This window comes from Oryctolagus cuniculus, chromosome 2 (assembly GCF_964237555.1).
Source record: "Oryctolagus cuniculus chromosome 2, mOryCun1.1, whole genome shotgun sequence".
Classification (NCBI taxonomy): domain Eukaryota; kingdom Metazoa; phylum Chordata; class Mammalia; order Lagomorpha; family Leporidae; genus Oryctolagus; species Oryctolagus cuniculus.
Genome location: NC_091433.1, coordinates 1,717,066 through 1,736,272, shown reverse-complemented (window position 1 = coordinate 1,736,272; position 19,207 = coordinate 1,717,066). Strand labels below are relative to the sequence as shown.

At 57.2% G+C, this 19,207-nt stretch overlaps 2 protein-coding genes across 10 annotated transcripts in view; both read right to left on the bottom strand.

Annotated features, from left to right (window-relative positions):
- HTT (huntingtin) overlaps positions 1 to 6,683 on the bottom strand; it is a 166,441-nt gene extending 159,758 nt beyond the window's left edge. For 4 of the 5 annotated variants that reach the window (XR_011386170.1, XR_011386171.1, XM_070067983.1 and 1 more), the window contains exon 1: positions 6,307 to 6,683. Coding sequence is in view for 2 of the 5 variants with exons in the window: in XM_070067983.1 (XP_069924084.1) it covers positions 6,307 to 6,533 (227 nt within the window). In the remaining 3 variants the exon portion in view is untranslated. Of the gene's footprint in view, positions 1 to 5,630; positions 5,744 to 6,306 lie in introns of those variants that run through there. The other variant, XM_070067984.1, reaches the window with a different exon arrangement.
- A 2,020-nt stretch (positions 6,684 to 8,703) lies between these two features.
- Positions 8,704 to 19,207, bottom strand: part of GRK4 (G protein-coupled receptor kinase 4) — a 75,811-nt gene continuing 65,307 nt past the window's right edge. For all 5 annotated transcript variants that reach the window (XM_070067979.1, XM_070067980.1, XM_051836706.2 and 2 more), the window contains 2 exons: positions 19,044 to 19,175; positions 8,704 to 17,669 (listed from right to left, as the gene is read on the bottom strand). In XM_070067979.1, the coding sequence (XP_069924080.1) occupies positions 17,628 to 17,669; positions 19,044 to 19,175 (174 nt within the window). In that variant the 3' untranslated portion in view covers positions 8,704 to 17,627. The remainder of the gene's footprint in view (positions 17,670 to 19,043; positions 19,176 to 19,207) is intronic.

Sequence of the window (19,207 nt, the reverse complement as noted above, 5' to 3'; positions counted from 1 at the left end):
GCAGACAGAAGACCTCTCTCATGTGTCTCTCCCTCTAATTCTGACTTTCAAAATAAATGAATAAATCAAAAAAAAAAAAAAAACTGACTCAAAAGTTCTTGAGTCAGTCTTATCAGGATTCAGAAGATAAAAGATAAACAATGTGGGGCAACCCCAATGTCCTTAAATTCAGAGCCCCTCTAACTGAAACTAAGACAATCACCCCCAAGACTTTCATTTCAAACCCTCAATGACTCTTACTGGCAAGACTTTATTATTGGGCCGGTGACACGGCTCAATAAGCTAATCCTCCACCTGCGGCGCCGGCACACCAGGTTCTAGTCCCGGTCGGGGTGCCGGATTCTGTCCCGGTTGCCCCTCTTCCAGGCCAGCTCTCTGCTGTGGCCCGGGAGTGCAGTGGAGGGTGGCCCAAGTGCTTGGGCCCTGCACCCCATGGGAGACCAGGAGAAGCACCTGGCTCCAGGCTTCGGATCAGCGCAGTGCACCAGCCGCAGCATGCCAGCCACGGCAGCCATTGTGGGGTGAACCAACGGCAAAGGAAGACCTTTCTCTCTGTCTCTCTCTCTCACTGTCCACTCTGCCTGTAAAAAAAAAAAAAAAAAAAAAAAAAAAAAAAAAAGACTTAATTATCAAAAAGAAGACAGCACACTTCCTGTCACGGTCAGCTGAGAAGAAAGGATGTATTTTTAAGTTTCTTTTTTTAACTTTATCCAGAATTATTTTCCAACAATCCAAACTTTTTAAGGGAAAAACTCGGGTATAATAAAATTAAATTTTAATCTTTTCTCTACTCAATAGATAGTGCTACAGTCACAAAACTCTGCTGGTAGATACAGTCTCCACTGGCTGCTGCTCTTAACTAAAATTCCAACTAATTATTAAATGCCTATTTTGTGTGAGAAGCATAAAAACAAACCACCAACTTGGTACCAAACTACTGATTTTATTCCATTTTTCTTAAATCCAGTGTTATTTCCAACAAGTGCATAATTTGACAAATTATACTTGTAAGAATGACACAATTTTTCTACGTTAAGCCCTCAAATGCCAGCTTAAAAACACAGGCGAGAAGCAGACACTCGGAGCAGTGGTGAAGTCCCATATCCCGTTTCGGGGTCCTGAATCTGCTTCAGATCCAGCTTCTTGCTAAGGCACACCCTGAGAAGGGGCAAGTGATGGCTCAAGAACTGTGTCTCTGCCTCCCATGTGGGGGACCCAAATTAAGTTCCAGGCTCCTGGGGCTGGCGCCATGGCACCCTAGGTCAATTCTCTGCCTGTGGCACCAGCATCCCATATGACCACCGGGTTCTAGTCCTGGTTGCTCCTCTTCCAGTCCAGCTCTCTGCTGTGGCCTGGGAAAGCAGTAGAAGATGGCCCAAGTCCTTGGGCCCTGCACCCGCATGGGAGACCAGGAAGAAGCTCCTGGCTTCAGATAGGCGCAGCTCCGGCCGTTGCGGCCATTTGGGGAGTGAATCAACGGAAGGAAGACCTTTCTCTCTGTCTGTCCCTCTTACTGTCTGTAACTCTACCTCTCAAATAAATAAAAATCTTAAAAAAATAAAATAAAAAAAAGTTCCAGGCTCCTGACTTTGGACCTTGGCTGTGGCATGCATTTGGGAAGTGAGCCAGCAAGATCTCTCTAGTTGTCTCTTTGTCACTCTCTGCCTTTCAAATAAAAATAAGGTTTTTTTTTTCCAAAAATGCAGGCAAATAGAGCCAAAACTTTCTAAGAAGTATCTCCTTTTTGTATCATACCCTTGTTCTAAGTGTGAGGACCAGACTTTATTTTCGACTACAAATATACAAAAATGAAAAAAAGAAAAATCCTCCCACCAGTACAGCCCTCTGAAAGATGACAAAAGAGCAACAGCACAAGGAGCAAGCACAGCCGTGGAGGACCCAGACCGCCCGAGACATCTCTCACGTCCTCCCGCCTCCGTGTTCCCTGTCTGAAATACCACCTTGTGACCTCATTTTGTACAACAAGCAGACCTGAAAGATCTAGAAAATTCCAAGGATCTCATTACCCCCCAGAATTTAATTAGACAATGAAGTCAAACTGACTTGTTCTCCATGAAGAGTACGGAATTGAGCGGAAAACAAAACCACCTTCTCTGAGCAGGAACTAGATAAATATGGCAACACAGTGCTAAAGCTTTAATCACTTTAACTTCATCTAAGCTGCACAGGCACACAACTGCGAGGACAAGGAAAAGCCAATGACCCATAGCCTGCTGCAGTCACATTTTAAAATTACCAAAGAACTAACTCCAAAAATGGGAACTCAGACCCCTCATCTAAATTCTCACTTTCAGAGTCAGGTGACGATTACGCGGGGCCGGCACTGTGGCACAGTTGGGTGAAGTCGCCACCTGTGAGCCAACATCCCACTTGGGTGCCGGTTCAAGTCCCCGCGGCTCCATTTCCAATCCAGCTCCCCATTCGTGGCCTTGGAAAAGCAGCAGTAGACGGCCCACGTGCTTGGGCCTGTGCGCCTGTGCGGGAGACCTGGAAGAAGCTCCTGGCTTCAGCCTGGCTCCACCCTGGTGATTGCAGCCAACTGGAGAATCGACCAGCAGATGGAAGATCTCTCTCTCTCTCTCTCTGAGTGTGTCTGTCTCTCCCTCTATCTCTTGACCTTCAAATAAATAAACAAATCTTTTAAAAAGGATTATGCATAAAAATATGATTCCAGGTTGGACTCCCGAGAAATCTGAAACACCCACTCCTCGGCCTCTCCCCACGGTGGGCCTCACGGGCACCCTCACACCTGAGCGCGGGTGCAGCGAGGCCCAGGGCTGCGCGGCCTGCAGAGGGAGGACTGTGAGGGGCCGGGCAGGGCCTCAGGGTCCTCTGCAGCAGCTCTAGGACTCCGACCAGGCTCTATGCTGTGTGAGAGTGTCCCAGACAATTAGGACTTTTCAGGAAGATTTTTAAAATAAAGATGGGGATACCAGCTCAGTCAGAACTATTCTGTGCATACACACATTAATACTTCGGCTATCAGAATCCGTGTCATTTAAGCACAATATCCTGCAATGCTCACAACAGCAAATGATGTGGAGGTCACACAGAATGCTGCGCACTGAAATTCTTCAGCAGATGTAAGGAACCACCTAACCCAGGGAGGACACTGAAATATCAGTTATGTTGTACTAATTTTTTTTTACTAAAATGTCTTTAGACAGATGGAAGCATAAAAATAAGTAGAACAGTCAGAGTTATACAGAGAAAGAAGAAGAGGCAGAGAGAGAGAGGTTTTCTATCTGCTGGGTCACTCCCCAATTGGTTGCAACAGCCACAGCTGTGCTGACCCGAAGCCAGGAGCCAGGAGCTTCTTCCCGGTCTCCCACACGGGTGCAGGGGACAAGGACTTGGGCCATCCTCGCTGCTTTCCCAGGTGCATGAGCAGAGAGCTGGATCAGAAGTGGAGCAGCTGGGACTTGAACCAGCACCCACATGTGATACTGGCACCACAGGCAGCGGCTTTACCTGCTCAGCCACAGCGTCAGCCCCTGCTCTGCTTTTCAAATAAATAAATAAATAAACCTTTAAAAAAATGAGTCCTAAAATATTACCATATTTTTTTCTTTTTTTTTTATTTTTTATTTTTTGACAGGCAGAGTGGACAGTGAGAGAGAGAGACAGAGAGAAAGGTCTTCCTTTGCCGTTGGTTCACCCTCCAATGGCCGCCGCGGCCGGCGCACCGCGCTGATCCTGGCAGGAGCCAGGAGCCAGGTGCTTTTCCTGGTCTCCCATGGGGTGCAGGGCCCAAGCACCTGGGCCATCCTCCACTGCACTCCCTGGCCACAGCAGAGAGCTGGCCTGGAAGAGGGGCAACCGGGACAGAATCCGGCGCCCCGACCGGGACTAGAACCCGGTGTGCCGGCGCCGCTAGGCGGAAGATTAGCCTAGTGAGCCGCGGCGCCGGCCAAAATATTACCATATTTTAATATAGGAAGGGTAAACTGCTACCTGTTTTTGGCCAGCCTACAAGCTAACAAATGTTTTTACTTTTTTAAATGTAAGTTTACAACACCTCCCTAAAATCAAATAATAATATTTCATGCTATGTGAAAATTACATGAAATTCAGATGTCACTGTTATCTGTAAACCTGACTGGACACAGCCAGTTCATCAGGTACTATCTGTGGCCGTTGCCTGCTACGGTGGCACACTGGAGGAACTGCAACAGTTTGCCCACAGAGCCTGAAATATTACATTCAATCACTGACATAAAAGTCTATTCATCACAAAACAATGGAAAGATAAATCTTGCTCATGGATCAGAAGAATCAATATCATTAAAATGTCTATACTGGCTGGATGACAGTGGGTAAAGCCACCACCTGCAGTGCCAGTATCCCACATGAGCACTAGTTCAAGACCCGGCTGCTCCATTTCTGGTCCAGCTCTCTGCTATGGCCTGGGAAAGCAGCAGAGGATGGCCCAAGTCCTTGGGCCCTGCACCCATGTGGGAGACCTGGAAGAAGCTCCTGGCTTCAGCCTGGCCCAGCTCCAGCCTTCTGGACATTTGGGGAGTGAACCAGCATACGGAAGTTCTCTGTCTCTGCCTTTCAAAAAAGTTTTTACAGATCATCTATCTTGTATGGGTTTACTAGTATCCAGAATATATAAAGAACTTTTGTAATTCAGCAATAAAAATATGTAAATACTAAAAAATGGCGACAAGAGTTAAGAAAAAGCCTAGCTCCCCAACCTCCCCACTGACCTCCTCAGAGAAAGAGACAGAGCCTCTCATCCACTGGTTACCCCCAAGTGCATAAGGGCCGAAGGCAGGCAGGAGGAACTCAAAAGGAGTGAAGCTGCAGTCTCCTGCCCAGAACCCGGGCCCTTGGGCGATCGCACGGCTTCCCGGGACCTCGCCTAGCAGGAAGTGCACTCTGACACAGGAGGCAGAGCCTCCACCCAACTCATTTTTTCTTACAATAAACGTATTAACTTAGGCCACTGCAGCGGGATACAACCCTAAGTGGTAACACCAACCAGAGCTAAACTCATTACGGCAAGCAGAGATCAACAATGCTGCTGGGTCTCGCCCAGGCGCACTGCCAGCCAGAACCACGCGGGCCCAGCTGGCGTGCAGACTTCCAGCCAGGTCCTTTTCCCGCCCGTGTGCCCCTTCACGTGCATGTCAACAAAGTTCATTTCCCAGCGGGGCTTGGTCGCGCCAGGCCTCGGCTCTAACACCCCAGCGGCTTCCCTGCGAGAAGGCGGATCCCCCGATGGCCCTCCCTCGCCCTCTGACCTTCCCTCCCGCCCGGAACGCCCCGCTCCGCGGCCTCGCGCCGGGCCCTGCTCGCTCTGCAGGCCTCACCTCAGAGGCCAGCGCGGCCCCCGGCCACCCCAGGCAAACGTCAACGCCTTCCAGCCCGACAGTCGCCGTCCCTCCCTGCACTTCCGGCTGCCAGAGCGCACACCGACCTCGGCGTCCGGCTTCCCTACGTCGGCCCCACGCGAGAGCCCGGGGGAGCGGAGCTCCGTCCCGGCTGGGCCCGCGCCTGCACGGTGCCGGCCAAGCACACAGGAAAGACTTCCTGACGGCGAATAAGCCGGAGAGGAGCAGGGCAGAGCCGCGGAGCGAGTGCCGGGGAGTACCTGTTTTTACCTTTACAACGAACGGGATTCCCGAGCTTGATTCTCAAACGAGCCCGCACTGCTCCCCGGAGCCCGCTTCCCGTACTGAACGCTCAGGACAAGGCCAGCGCAGCAGACACGGAGACCGGGAGAGGGGCTGCAGGGCGGCCCGCCCGACACACGGGCGCCCCGGGGCGCGCCTGCCGTCCACACCGCCCGTCGGGAAAGCCCGCACTCCCCAGCCTGCTCGGGGACTTGCTTTCCTGTTTCTGCCTCAGAACCCCCTCCCCAGGCCCAGCAGGGTAAGGGGCTGGCAGCAGCGAAGCCCCCGGGCGCCCCTGCGGCGGGCACCCCGCGCCCCGGCCGGCGCCGCGGGAGCGCGCGTCTCGCGCATCGCACCGCGCCGTGTCCAGCACCGCGCTGGCCGCGGGGTCCCGCGCGCGGGCCAACGCGGGGTCGCAGACAGGCCTGTCGCTCAGGCCGCGCTCGGAACGCGGCGCCCACGCGAGCCCGCGGGGCCGCGGCCGCAGTCGCCGAGGCTCCCCCGCCCGCGCGGCCCCGCCGGCCCAGCAGCATGACGTCACCCGCGCCCGCACGGCCTCCCGCGCCGGGCCCGGCACCTCCCCTCCCGCCGGCCCGTGGCCGCACCGTGCTCCCGACCCTCCGCCCCGAGCGGCCGGCGCCCCCGCCGCTGCCCCCGGACTCACGGTCGGTGCGGCGGCTCCTCGGCCATCGCCGGGCCGGGAGGCGGCGGCGGGGACGGCAGCGGGGGCGGCTGCTGCGCGGGCGGCGGCGGCGGCGGCGGCTGCGCGGGCGGCGGCGGCGGCGGCTGAGACGGCTGAGGCGCCGGCGGCGCTGGCGGCGGCTGCTGCTGCTGCTGCTGGAAAGACTTGAGGGACTCGAAGGCCTTCATCAGCTTTTCCAGGGTCGCCATGGCGGCCTCTCACCCCGCAGGGCAGCCCCCAGCGGCCTCGGGCCGGCTCGCGGCGACGCGGCGCCCCTCAGCAGCGAGGCAATGAATGAGGTTCGCGGCCGGGGGCAGAAGCGGAACCAGCGCGCCCGGCCATCTTGGGCCCGTCCCGGCAGCCCCCGCGGCGCCCCGCGTCCAGCGACGCTGCGTCGGCGGAGGCAGGACCACGCCGAAGCGGCGGGATTGACAGCCCGAGGCGGCCGTCTCTGCCTATGGCCGGCCGAGGCGCCGGCCCGTACCTCCCCCACTCCGCCCTCGGCAGCTTCGCTCCTCAGAGCCTGCGCTGCAGTTAGAACCCAGCGCTACCTCAGGGCGAAGACGGCGAGGGGGCGGGGCGAGGGCGGGACGAGGGCGGGACGAGGAGCGGCTGCGGGGCGGGCCCAGAGGGGCGGGGAGAGGGCGGGGCGAAGAGTGACTGAGGGGCGGGCCCAGAGGGGCGGGGAGAGGGCGGGGCGAGGAGTGACTGCGGGGCGGGCCCAGAGGGGGCGGGGGAAAGGGCGGGGCGAGGAGTGACAGAGGGGCGGGGCAAGGGCGGGGCGAAAAGTGACTGAGGGGGCGGGGAGAGGGCGGGGCGAGGAGCGGCTCTAAGGGGCGGGGCGAAGGGTGGCTTAGGGAACGGGGAAGGGGCAGGCGAGGGGGCGGGGCGGAGAGCGGTGGGGCGGGTCCAGAGGGGGCGGGGCGAGGAGCGTCTCTAGGGGGCGGGCCGAAGGGTGGCTATAGGGGACCGGGAAGGGGCAGACGAGGGGGCGGGGCGGAGAGCGGTGGGGCGGGCCCAGAGGGGGCGGGGAAATGGGCGGGGCGAGGAGTGACTCTGAGGGGCGGGGAAATGGGCGGGGCGAAAGGTGGCTATGGGGAACGGGGAAGGAACAGGCAAGGGGGCGGGGCAAGGAGCGTCTAGGAGGGCGGAGAGCGGGCCCAGAGGGGACGAGGAGAGGAGCGGCTCTAGGGGGCGGGGCGAAGGGTGGCTTAGGGAACGGGAAGGGGCAGGCGAGAGGGCGGGGCGGAGAGCGGTGGGGCGGGTCCAGAGGGGGCGGGGCGAGGAGCGGCTCTAGGGGGCGGGGCGAAGGGTGGCTTAGGGAACGGGGAAGGGGCAGGCGAGGGGGCGGGGCGGAGAGCGGTGGGGCGGGTCCAGAGGGGGCGGGGCGAGGAACCAATCTGAGGGGCGGGCCCTGAAGGGGCGGGGAGTGGGCGGGGCGAAGGGTGGCTATAGAGGAGGGGAAGGGGCAGGCTTGGGGGCGGGGCTAGCGGGAACGAACCATGGGGGCTGGAACAGGTGCAGGGCTGGTGTCGGCGAACCGCGACCGGGAAGACCCCACGAGGGAAGAGCCCCTCCCCGACGTAGAGCTGCAGACGCCGGCAGGTCGGGGCTGAGCCTACTGGGGTCTCCCTGCGAAGGGGAGCGGCCCCAGGGGGCGCAGACGCTCAGCAAAGGCGTGGGGCGCCCCCTCATGCCCGGGGGCGTTCAGGCTGTCGCCGAGGGGTCCGGGGCACCCCGTGAGCGAGCAGAGGGAGGTGGGCGCGTACAGGGCCGCAGGTGCAGCCGGCCCAGCGCCGAGGGAGCCTGGCGGCCAGGAGGGGGCTCCTCCCCGCTCAGGCCGGTGAGCGCTGTCATCCACGCGTGTTGTGCCTTTGTGTTGTGCAGTGACGTGTGGTGCACACGTGTTGAGTTCGCTGGCCTGGGGGGGTGGGCCTTAAACCGCGGCCATGGATCCTCACTGCCCAGGCCCGGGGCCGCCCTCTGGTCTGTGTGCCCACTGCTTCCTGTGCAGACGCTAGTCACAGGGGATCGGGACCCCCTGGGGACCTCCCACCCCCCGAGGCTGCGTGCGAACAGCCGCCCAGCTCTGTTGGGCAGCTTGCCCAGTATGAGCGCCCCTCCTGGAAGTCCCCTGAAAGGGGAGGGGTTCGCCCGCCCGCTGCCTGGGACGGCGCAGCCGGTAGGACCGGGAGCCCAGGTGCCCCGGCTGCCTGCCTCTGCCCGGAACGCACTGTGGGGTCCTGCCAGGAAGCCTCGGGAAACGCACTAGCGCGTGGGCCCTGCCGGGAAGCCCCGAGCTCCCGTCAGGCGCCTGGCCTGGAAACCCAGCTCCACTCCTGGCATATTCCAAACAGAGTAATTAAAGATTAATACCGCGGGGCCGGCGCCGCGGCTCACTAGGCTAATCCTCCGCCTGCGGCCCCGAAACACCGGGTTCTAGTCCCGGTCGGGGCACCGGATTCTGTCCCAGTTGCCCCTCTTCCAGGCCAGCTCTCTGCTGTGGCCCGGGAGTGCAGTGGAGGATGGCCCAGGTGCTTGGGCCCTGCACCTCATGGGAGACCAGGAGAAGTACCTGGCTCCTGCCTTCGGATCAGCGCGGTTCGCCGGCTGGGGCGGCCATTGGAGGGCGAACCAACAGCAAAAGGAAGACCTTTCTCTCTCTCTCTCTCTCTCTCTGTCCACTCTGCCTGTCCAAAAAAAAAAAAAAAAAAAGATTAATTCCGCGGGCATCGTGTCTCCAACGCCTCGCCGCTGGGCGCAGTCCCTGGGCAGCAGGGACGCTGCCAGGGAAACGGGCGAGGGCGGCCACGTTTTACAGCAGCACAGGGACCAATATAGATGCTGGGTGGACGTGAATCCCGATATAGCAGTTCCTAGAGTCCCGTTCCCCAAGTGCATCTGTGAGTCAGCACATTACACTGTATGACATTGAACTGGGGCCAGCATCGCGGCATAATGGTAAAGTCACCACCGGCATCACTGCCATCCCATACGGGCACTCACTGGCTGTTCCGGCCATCTGGGGAGTGAGCCATTAAATGAAAGATCAATATCTATCTCTGTTTCTAACTCTCAAATAAACAAATCGTTAAAAAAAGAAATTAACTGGGGCCGGTGCTGAGGCGCCTCCGGCTAAAGCCCTGGCCTGAAGCGATGGCATCCCGTATGGGCGCCAGTTCTATTCCCGGCTGCTGCACTTCCTATCCAGCTCTCTGCTGTGGCCTGGGAAAGCAGCAGAAGACAGCCCAAGTCCTTGGGCCCCTGCACCCACGTGGGAGACCCTGGCTTCTGGCTTCGGGTCGGCGCAGCTCTGGCAGTTGCGGCCATCTGGGGAGTGAACCAGCGGATGGAAGACCTCTCTCTCTCTCTGTCTCTCTCTGGCTCTACCTCTTTCTGTAACTCTGTCTTTCAAATAAATAAATCTTTAAAAAAAAAAAAAAAGAACCCCAAAGCACACGTATTGTTTATTTTCATTTTTGATTTGAAAGGCAGAGCGACAGAGAAGAGAAACCTTCCATCTGCTACTTCATGCCCCAAATATCTGCAAGAGCCAGCGCTAGGCCAGGGCCAAGCGGGAGCCCGGCACTCCACTGGGTCCCATCTGGACGGAGCCCAGGGCCCTGAGCCCTCACCTGCCACCTCCGGGGTGCGCACTGCCAGCCGGAAGCTGGAGGGAGAAGCAGGCAATCTGACGTGAGACACAGGTGTCTGTCCCTCGCAGCTGTTCCGCTGCTGAGCCAGACGCCCACCCCACAGAAACCTTTTTGAGAAAGAAACAGCACACACATACATAAAAAACAGACTAGGAATTTAAGCACCAAATCATAGCAGTGTCTCTGTCTCAGTGGGCGAATTGTGATTTATACTTTATTGCTTTCCTCAATTTCGTCAGATTTGGCGCAACGGGTACCTACTATTCAGGAGAACGTTTTTAAATAAAAAAGTAGGTTTGAGTGGGGAGCTAGATATGAAACCCCAGCAGGTTCCTGGTGATTGATGCTGCTGAGTTGAGACGGGAGTTATTCAAAGCACGGGGTGCACACCAGCTGGGGGCAGTCCTGAGCCCAAGGCCAGGTGGGCATGCCTGGGAGGGGAGGCTGGAGAAGGAGGGAAACAGAGCCAGAGCCCCCGCCGCTGCCCCCCGCCCCGGCCGCCAGCCCCCTGCTCCAGGAGGGCCCTGAGAGCAGGAGCAGGTGTGAGGCGACAGGCGAGGAACGTTCTGGGGGCCGAATCTGAGCGACAAGGAGCAGCCGCCCCGCTGCAGGCGGCAGACTTGTCCAGATGCCAGCCAGGCTGATCACCTCTGCTTTTTATCTTTAAAAATATCTTAGAGATCTCATCTGCTGGTTTGCTCCCAAAATGCCCATGGCAGCCGGGCTGGACCGGGCTGAAAGCAGGAACCAGGAGCTCCATCCAGGTCTCCCAAGCGGGTGGCAGAGCCCCAAGCGCTGGGACCATCACCTGCTGCCTCCCGGGCACATCCGCAGGGTGGTGGTTCAGCAGCAGAGCACCAGGACTCAACCCCGTGCTCCCGTGGCTGTCCCACGCGTCACGTCTGCCCCAGGAACTTGGACCCTTTAACTGCTGTTACGGCTCCTTGCAGTCTAGAGGCCATCACTGCCCTGGGTTTAATTCTGTGTAAGCACACAGGTTGCAAGAGACCTGGACATGGTGGGCGAGCAGTGTGCATTTGGAATGTACCTGAGGGTGAATCTATTATTACTGAAAACTTCTAGTTTTTTTTTTTTTTATCAGAAACTGTATTTTGCCTTCATTCTTTTAAAAAATCTTTAAAATTCGTTTTTTTAAATGAGAGGCAGGCGGAGCTCCATCCACAAGGTCGCTCCCCCAGTGCCTGCAAGGCCAGAGCGCGCCAGCTGAAGGCAGGAACGGGAGCTCGTTCCAGACCTGCTGCTTGGGCGGCAGGGGCCCAGCACCCACTGCTCCCTAGGGGTGCGCCTTGGACTTCAAGACTCTGACAGCTGCTTTGTTTTGTCTGCCTTCTCCTGGTAAGCGCTCGCTGACGGTCAGAGTTTAACCTGCGTCATTCACTCTTTAGGTGTGTCTCTTGGGTGCAGCACAGGGCTGGGTTTTGCCTAGTGACCCACTCCACAGGCACTTCCCTTGAATAGGCAGGACCACTTACGTGTAGGGATGTGACATGCTGAATTCGTCACGTCAGAGATGTGACCACGCACTTACAGCTGGCTTCGCTGTGGCCCCTTTTCTGACGGTGATGCCATCTTGACAACGGCCCTCAAGGAGAAAGGAGACATGGCCACAGAAATGTATCCAGTGAGCTGGAGTTGGCCTTGGAAGACTCAAGCAGCTGCACACTGAAGGGACCAACGGAGTGGCCACAGCAGCGGGAGGGGCGCTGTGGGGCGGGGCGGGGCGCTCTGTCTCCCTACCTCTCTCAACATCTTTCCCGACAACATTCATGAAGCCCAAGAAGACACATTATCAGTTTATAAACACTGGACTCTCTCTGCATGATTGGCTCCCTCTCCTTCCCCCTCTTTTTATTTTTAAAAACTTGAAAGGCAGAGTGACAGAGAAGGACACACACACACACACACACACTTCCATCTGCTGGTTCACTCCCCAGAACACTGCTGTAGCCAGAGCTGGGCAGGCGGAAGCCAGGAGCTAGGAACTCCACCCTGGTTCCCATGTGGATTTGCAGGGGCCCACACACTTGGACCATCATCAGCTGCCTTCCCGAGCGCAGTAGCAGGAAGCAGGTTGGAAATTGAGGAGCCAGGACTCGAACCTCACTCAGGGGATGCTGGCAGCTGAGCCACACCGGCCCCTACAGGGGTATTTTTCTAAATTTATTAATCCTTTGTGACTTATAAAATTCACAGTAGGTATGTCTTATTTTTGTCTTCAGAGGGTGTTGTAACTGACCAGCTCATCCACGTACATGATTTCACGTCTTCAGAATAAATGTAGAAAAACGTTTTTATCATCCGTATGTATATTTGCTCATTCTGTCGAAAACGTAAACTGAAGTTTTCCACCGTGTGCTGGCATCCACTGCTTTTCCAGATGGTCACTTTTTTGCTGTCATCTGCTGTGGAACAGGACCTAGGCAGCTCTGGGCCACACAGTGGCTCTCGTTATCGCTGATGAGGCCAAGGTTAGAAGCGTCCTCACCCTCGGCTGCAAGCCCCACTCTGAAATGTCCGAGACCCCCTCCCTTGTAAAGCCTCCGTCCACTTAGTTTTGAAGAGCCCTCTGCTTCCTCTGCTTCCTGTCACTTTTCTATGTTCTGCAGTATGTACCTGGAGGCCCGACGTAGGCGATGAAATGGGTTAACTAAAAAAGAATCATCGGGGCCAGTGCTGTGGCGTAGCAGGTAAAGCCACCACCTACAGTGCTGGCATCCCATATGAGAGTCGGTTCGAGTCCCGGCTGCTCCACTTCCAATCCAGCTCTCTGCCATGGCCTGGGAAAGCATTAGAAGACAGCCCACGTCCTTAGGCCCCTGCACCGTGTGGGAGACCCAGAGGAAGCTCCTGGCCCCTGGCTTCGGATCAGCACAGCCCCAGCCACTGCAGCCAATTGGGGAGTGAACCAGCAGATGGAAGACCTCTCTCTCTCTCTCTCTCTCTGCCTCCCCTTCTCTTTCTGTGTAACTTTCAAATAAATAATCTTTAAAAAAAAAAAAAAAAAAGAATAATCGTGGGACTGATGTTGTGGTGTAACAGGTTAAACCACGCCTGTGATGCCAGCATCCCATATGGGCACTAGTTCGAGTCCCCATAGCTTCACTTCCTATCTAGGTCCCTGCTAATGCACCTGGCAAAGCAACAGAAGATGGCCCAAGTCCTTGGGCCCCTGTACCCCATGTGGGGAGACCCAGAAGAAGCTCCTGGCTCCTGGCTTCAGCCTGGCCCAGCCCCGGCTGTTGCAGTCATTTGGGGAGTGAACCAGCAAGATGGACAATATCTCTCCCTGTCTCTCTAATTCTGTCTTTCAAATAAATCATTACTGGGGTCAGCCTCCTAGATCTGGAACTAGTGGCTGTGTGCCCTGTAGGGACAGCTGGGATGACACTGAATGTCACAAGCAGAAAGGCTGGCGGGGAAGGGTCTCCCAGTAGGGAGCCTGCCGCCTCGGAGCCACTTCTCTGCCCCAAACATCATTACAAGTTCCTTCCTGGACACACAGGCCTGGCTGCTCGCCGCTGGGACAGCCAGTTGAGCAGAGAGGAGCGTTGGTAAGGGGAGAGAGCTCACTGGGTCCCAGATGTGCTCTCCCCAAATCTCTCCCCCCCCCCTTTTTTTTTTTGACAGGCAGAGTGGACAGTGAGAGAGAGACAGAGAGAAAGGTCTTCCTTTTGCTGTTGGTTCACCCTCCAATGGCTGGCACGCTGCGGCCGGCACACTGCGCTGATCCGAAGCCAGGAGCCAGGTGCCTCCTTCTGGTCTCCCATGGGGTGCAGGGCCCAAGCACTTGGGCCATCCTCCACTGCATTCCCGGGCCACAGCAGAGAGCTGGCCTGGAAGAGGAGCGACCGGGACTAGAACCCAGTGTGCCAGCGCCGCAGATGGAGGGTTAGCCTAGTGAGCCGCAGCACTGGCCCCTCTCCCCTTCTGCCCCTGCTGACAGGATCCCCAGCCCAGCACTCGCTTTCCATCTGGTCCTCCCGGAGATGCTCTATCTCCTACTGCACTACTCACGAGGACAGGGTCCTGCCTGTCTCCTGACACAGCAGGAGCACAGTAAAAAGCGGATGGATTAGTTTAAGGCCTGTGGTATGGGCAGGCCTTTGGCCTAGAAACTAAGGCACCAGTGGGGATGCCCACATCCTTATCAGAACGCCCGGGTTCAAGTCCCAGCTCTGCTCCAGATTCCAGGTCCCGTTAGTGCACACCCTGGGAGCCCGCAGTGAGGGCTCCAGGGCCTGGGTCCCTGCCACCCAGGTGGGAGACCTGGGGAGGTCCCCAGCCCCCGGCCTCCTGCTACACGCATCTGGGGAGTGAGTCGGCAGACGGGAGCACTGGTACTCTCTCGCTCTCTCTGCTGTTTGAGTTAAAAAGAAAGTACTTGGAGCCCTGTGGGAGCAATGACTCCCAGCCCAATCCCCAGGTAAAGCCAGCCTTTCTCCTGTACCACTGAGTGACTACAAGGCTGACCCTCAGCATCCACGCCTTCAGTTCTGCTGCTGGGAGCCTTGTATTGCTTTTCGGAGGTAAGCCTGGCTTACATTATAAACAAATGCAAGACATGTGGGTGTAAAATGCAATACTTAATGAACACAAGTATTTTTCCTTTCAGCATCCATCCCTCAAACAGCGGTTAGCAGTTTAGAAAAATGCAGCGACGACGCGCCAGGTTGCCCTGTGGGTGTGGAGAGCGTGGAGGAGTGGCTGCTTCTGCTTCCCAATCGTAGCACAAATCACGTGTGCGGCCAGGCCGGCCACTGGGGCTCCGCACAGCTCCCTTCGCACAGCAGACGGGCCTTTCGCTTCACACACACAGAAAGCTGGGAGTGGTGCAGACCAGCCCCCCCGCGTCCGAGAGCTGTCCCGTCCCACCACAGCTGCTGTCCCCCGTGTGGCACCCTCCCCCAGGAAGAGGAGTCGCTGTCTGCAGGTGCCTCAAGACTCGAAGCCACGGCACCACCTTCACACCACTCTCCAACGTCATCACATCAGGTCCCGAGTCACATTTCCAAATGCTCCGAGTGTCTCGCACGTGTTTTTCGTGTTTTTGTGACGAGGACGCAGTCACGGTTCGTGCCTTGCACATGGCTGTTGCGTGTCTGTGTGTCGCTGGAGGCACGCAGGACACTTTTCTAGCTCCTTCTGCGTGGGTTTGGCGGACTCCGCGTGGGGGCGTATGTCCCGACATCCGCCGTGTCCTCTGTGCGCCTCTGTGGAGCTGCCATCAGCGACAGGGCTGCAAGTGGTCCCGGGAACTTGGCTTCCTTCAGTCAGAGTCGCATCAAAGGTGTCTCCAACAGAGATGTTCAAGCAGTTGTCTCCAACAGTGCTGTTAGGAGAGGGATTGTGGGGGCCGGCGCTGTGGCACAGCAGGTAAAGCTGCCGCCTGCAGTGCCGCCATCCCATATGGGCGCCAGTTCAAGCCCCAGCTGCTCCACTTCCCATCCAGCCCTCTGCTGTGGCCTGGGAAAGCAGTGGAAGATGCCCAAGTGCTGGGGCCCTACACCCACATGGGAGACCCGGATGAAGCCCCTGCCTCCTGCTTTGTCCCAGCCCGGCCCAGGGTGGCCATTTTGGGGAGTGAACCAGTGGATGCAAGATATTCTCTCTCCCTCTCCCTCCCTCCTTCTCTCTCTCTGCCTTTCAAATAAAAAGAAGAAGAAGAAGGAAGAAGGAAGAAGGAAGAAGGAAGAAGGAAGAAGAAGAAGAAGAAGAAGAAGAAGAAGAAGAAGAAGCAGCAGCAGCAGCAGCAGCAGCAGAGGGATTGCAGGAGCAGGCTGGGTGGGCCAGACAGGAGAGAGGACCCTCTGCCCAGGAGCTCTCCTCAGAGTGGGGAGGGGTCTTTCCCTTCACTTGGACCTGTACTCAGTCCTGTTCAGTGCCAAGGGAGTTTGGGCTGTTTTCCAAGAGTGAGCTGTGTGTGTGCCGAGGCGGTCTTGTGTCCTGGAGAGCCCTGGACCAGGCTGCACGCCACACCACCACATGACTCGAGTGCGGGCCTCAGAGCTGCCACTCACTTACCGTGTGAGGGGTGAGGGGTTTCAAAAAGTTCATGGGAAAACTAGAATTTCAAAGACATGTTTGTTTTGGTGTGAAACGTTTTGAAAGCCGTGCACGAGGGTCTTCAGAAAATTCACGGAGGGGGCAGGTTTTGTGATGCGGCAGGCTGAGCTGCTGCCTGCAATGGTGCCCCCCCTCCACGGGCGGCAGCTTCACTCCGCCGAGCCAGCTCCCTGCTCATGTGCCTGGGAAAGCAGCGGACGAGGGCCTAAGTGCCTGCACCCACACGGGAGACCTGGACGGAGCTCCAGGCTCCTGGCTTCAGCCCAACCCAGCCTCAGACGTTGCGACCACCTGGGGCATGAACCAGCGCATGGAAGATTCTTTCTCTCCTCCTCTGCCTCACTGGGACTTAAGAGAGCAGCCCATGGAAAACAGTCATGAGAAAAGCTGTGCCCTGCCACGCACTTCAGCCTGCAGCCACAGCTGGCTGCTGAGCATCTGAAATACAGGGAGGCCAGGTGCTGTACGGTGACCTACACCCTGGCGTTTGAGTACGCCAGCACAAAACAAAGACTGCGAAACACCTCAACTACGTTGATGTTGATGGAGGCTGGTGCTGCAGCACAGCAGGTTAAGCAGCCACCTATGACACTGGCATCCCCTGTGGGTGCCAGCTTAAGTCCTGGCTGCTCCACCCGCCATCCAGCTCCCTAATGCCCCTGGGAAAAGCAGCAGAGGGTGGACCAACACCCCTGCACCCACATGGGAGACCCCGATGAAGCTCATGGCTCCCGACTTCAGCCTGGCCCGGCCCTGTGACCGGCGACTGTGGCCACTTGGCAAGTGAACCAATGGATGGAAGATCTCCATCTCTCTCTGTGTGCGTCTCTCCTGTCTCTGAACTCTGCCATTCAAATAAACAAGTAAGTTAATAAACCTTCAAAAACAGCATTTGGACATACTGGGTTGAATGCATTACCAGAAGCAGTTTTGTTTTGTTTTCTGTGTTTGAGTTGAACCCAGGGCTGGGGCTGTGGTGCCGCGGTTTCAGCCTCTCCTCGGGAGGCTGCCACCCTCTTGTCGTGCCCGGGACTGCGTCTGCCTCTCCTTCCGACACCACCTCCTGCACACCTCAGGGGAAGGAACGCCTGTGCGGGTGGTGCGGCCACCCCAGGCACGGCTCAGCCTCTGGGCCCCCACAGTGTGAGGCTGTCACACCTGGGAGAGAAACCAGGGCCTCTGACCGCCAGCTCACGGAGGCTCAGGAAACGGCCAGCCAGCCACAGAGACGGTGAGCTCAGGAAGCGGGGACAGCATGGCTGTCGGGACACACGCTCACTGCTCTGGGGACAGGGAGGACCCGGCCTGGCTGCACAGCCCGTGTGAGCCGCAGGGTGCTCGCTCCCCTCTCCAAGGGCACGAGGCGTCCACACCTGGCGTTCCTGGCCCGCAGCATGCTCGCAGGCTTCCTTCAGCCCAGCTCTCCTTGGAAGACAATGCAGGCATCAATGTAAAGAGCGGTTTCAGCTGTGTCACACGCGTTTATTACAGCTCCTGGGGAAGGCAGCACACAGCACCTGCTCCTCCGTCTTGTGTCGGCTCGGCAGCCTGCACAGCGAGTGCTCAGCAGCGCGGCTCCGCTTCCTTCTCGACGCTCAGGCAGCCCTGCAACACACAGCAGCGCTGGCCTCAGGCACGTTGCTAACGTAAGGGGGCGTCCAGGGGCTGCAGTGCACAGGGGCCCTTTGGATCTGCTGGTCGTGACCCACAGCCTCAACGAGGCATAAACAAAAACACGGGACAAATGCAGAGCTGTCTGAAACGAGGCAAAGCACACGGACAGCTACCTGCATAGCACGTACACCGTGACGTAGGGGTGAGTGGAAGTCTGAGGGGCCGAGCCTTCAGTCCCCTGGGAGTCCTGGGAGGCGTGCACGGCACTTTAGGAACTTTTGGCAGGATGCCAGTTGTAAGGCAGACAAAAACTTTCTTCTCACTTCTGGGTGTGGTGGCTACTTTGTTCACACACAGAGGAAACGCCCCGGCACCCCTTACGTGTGTTCACACACAGAGGAAACGCCCCGGCACCCCTTACGTGTGTTCACACACAGAGGAAACGCCCCGGCACCCCTTACGTGTGTTCACACACAGAGGAAACGCCCCGGCACCCCTTACGTGTGCTCACACACAGAGGAAACGCCCCAGCACCCCTTACGTGTGTTCACACACAGAGGAAACGCCCCGGCACCCCTTACGTGTGCTGCTGCACCCTGAAGGTCACACCATCCCCGGTGGAGCACCCTGAGCAGTGTCAGTGACGCTGCCGCGGGCTGCACGGTGACATCTGTCAGCTGCAGCCTCTCCGGATGGCTCCATCCCCAGTGTGCCAGGGTTCCCAGCACGACTGCGCATGACAGGGACAGGGAGAGGGACGTGGGCAGCTCAGAGGCCATGGAGTCACAGCGGATGCTACTTGGGGGATTTTCCACCACCCAAGGCTTGGTCCTCAAACTGAAACAGGAAGGATTAGCATGCCCCGGGCAGCCTCTGGGTGAGGTCCCAGGCAGGGGCAGAGCTGGACGGCCCGTTACTCCAAGGTGGAAACCTGTGCCTTGAGAAACGTTCTCTACATCCAACTCTGCTCTAGAAAATCACCCCAAACGACTTAACTTTCAAAAGGGAAGCATCTTTCCTTGTAAAAAGTGGGCTAAAGGAGACAGCAACGGTAAGAGTCGGGAGGTGAGGGTTAAGTAATGTGCATTGTTGTGTGATGATTCCTCAAGACACTGCTGTCCTGGCCTCCCTTAGAATCCTGTGCCACTGACACAGGCAGCGTTTTGCGGTGGCACACCACTCCTTCTGTGTGGCTTGGAGGAGTTCCACCCCAGAGCTAACACCACTGGGGTTTTCCTGGCCGGGCTCTTACACTACGTGAAATTCCTTACATGGGGCATTGCAAAAAGAAAAAAGCACTGTTACCTTGGCAACTGTGTTTTCTTTTGACATATTATATTTAAAAAAAAAAAAAAAGGTTTTTACCCCTCTTCGGAAGAGTCTGTAGAAGAAGTTTCTCTTTGGCTTATGGACTGAAGTGCGTCGTTTCTCCTCCACAAGCAGGTTTTCCTCACTTTCACTTTCATTGATGTCCTTGAAACACCCAGACTCGATCATCTGCATGCACAGAACAAGACAGAGAAGCCACA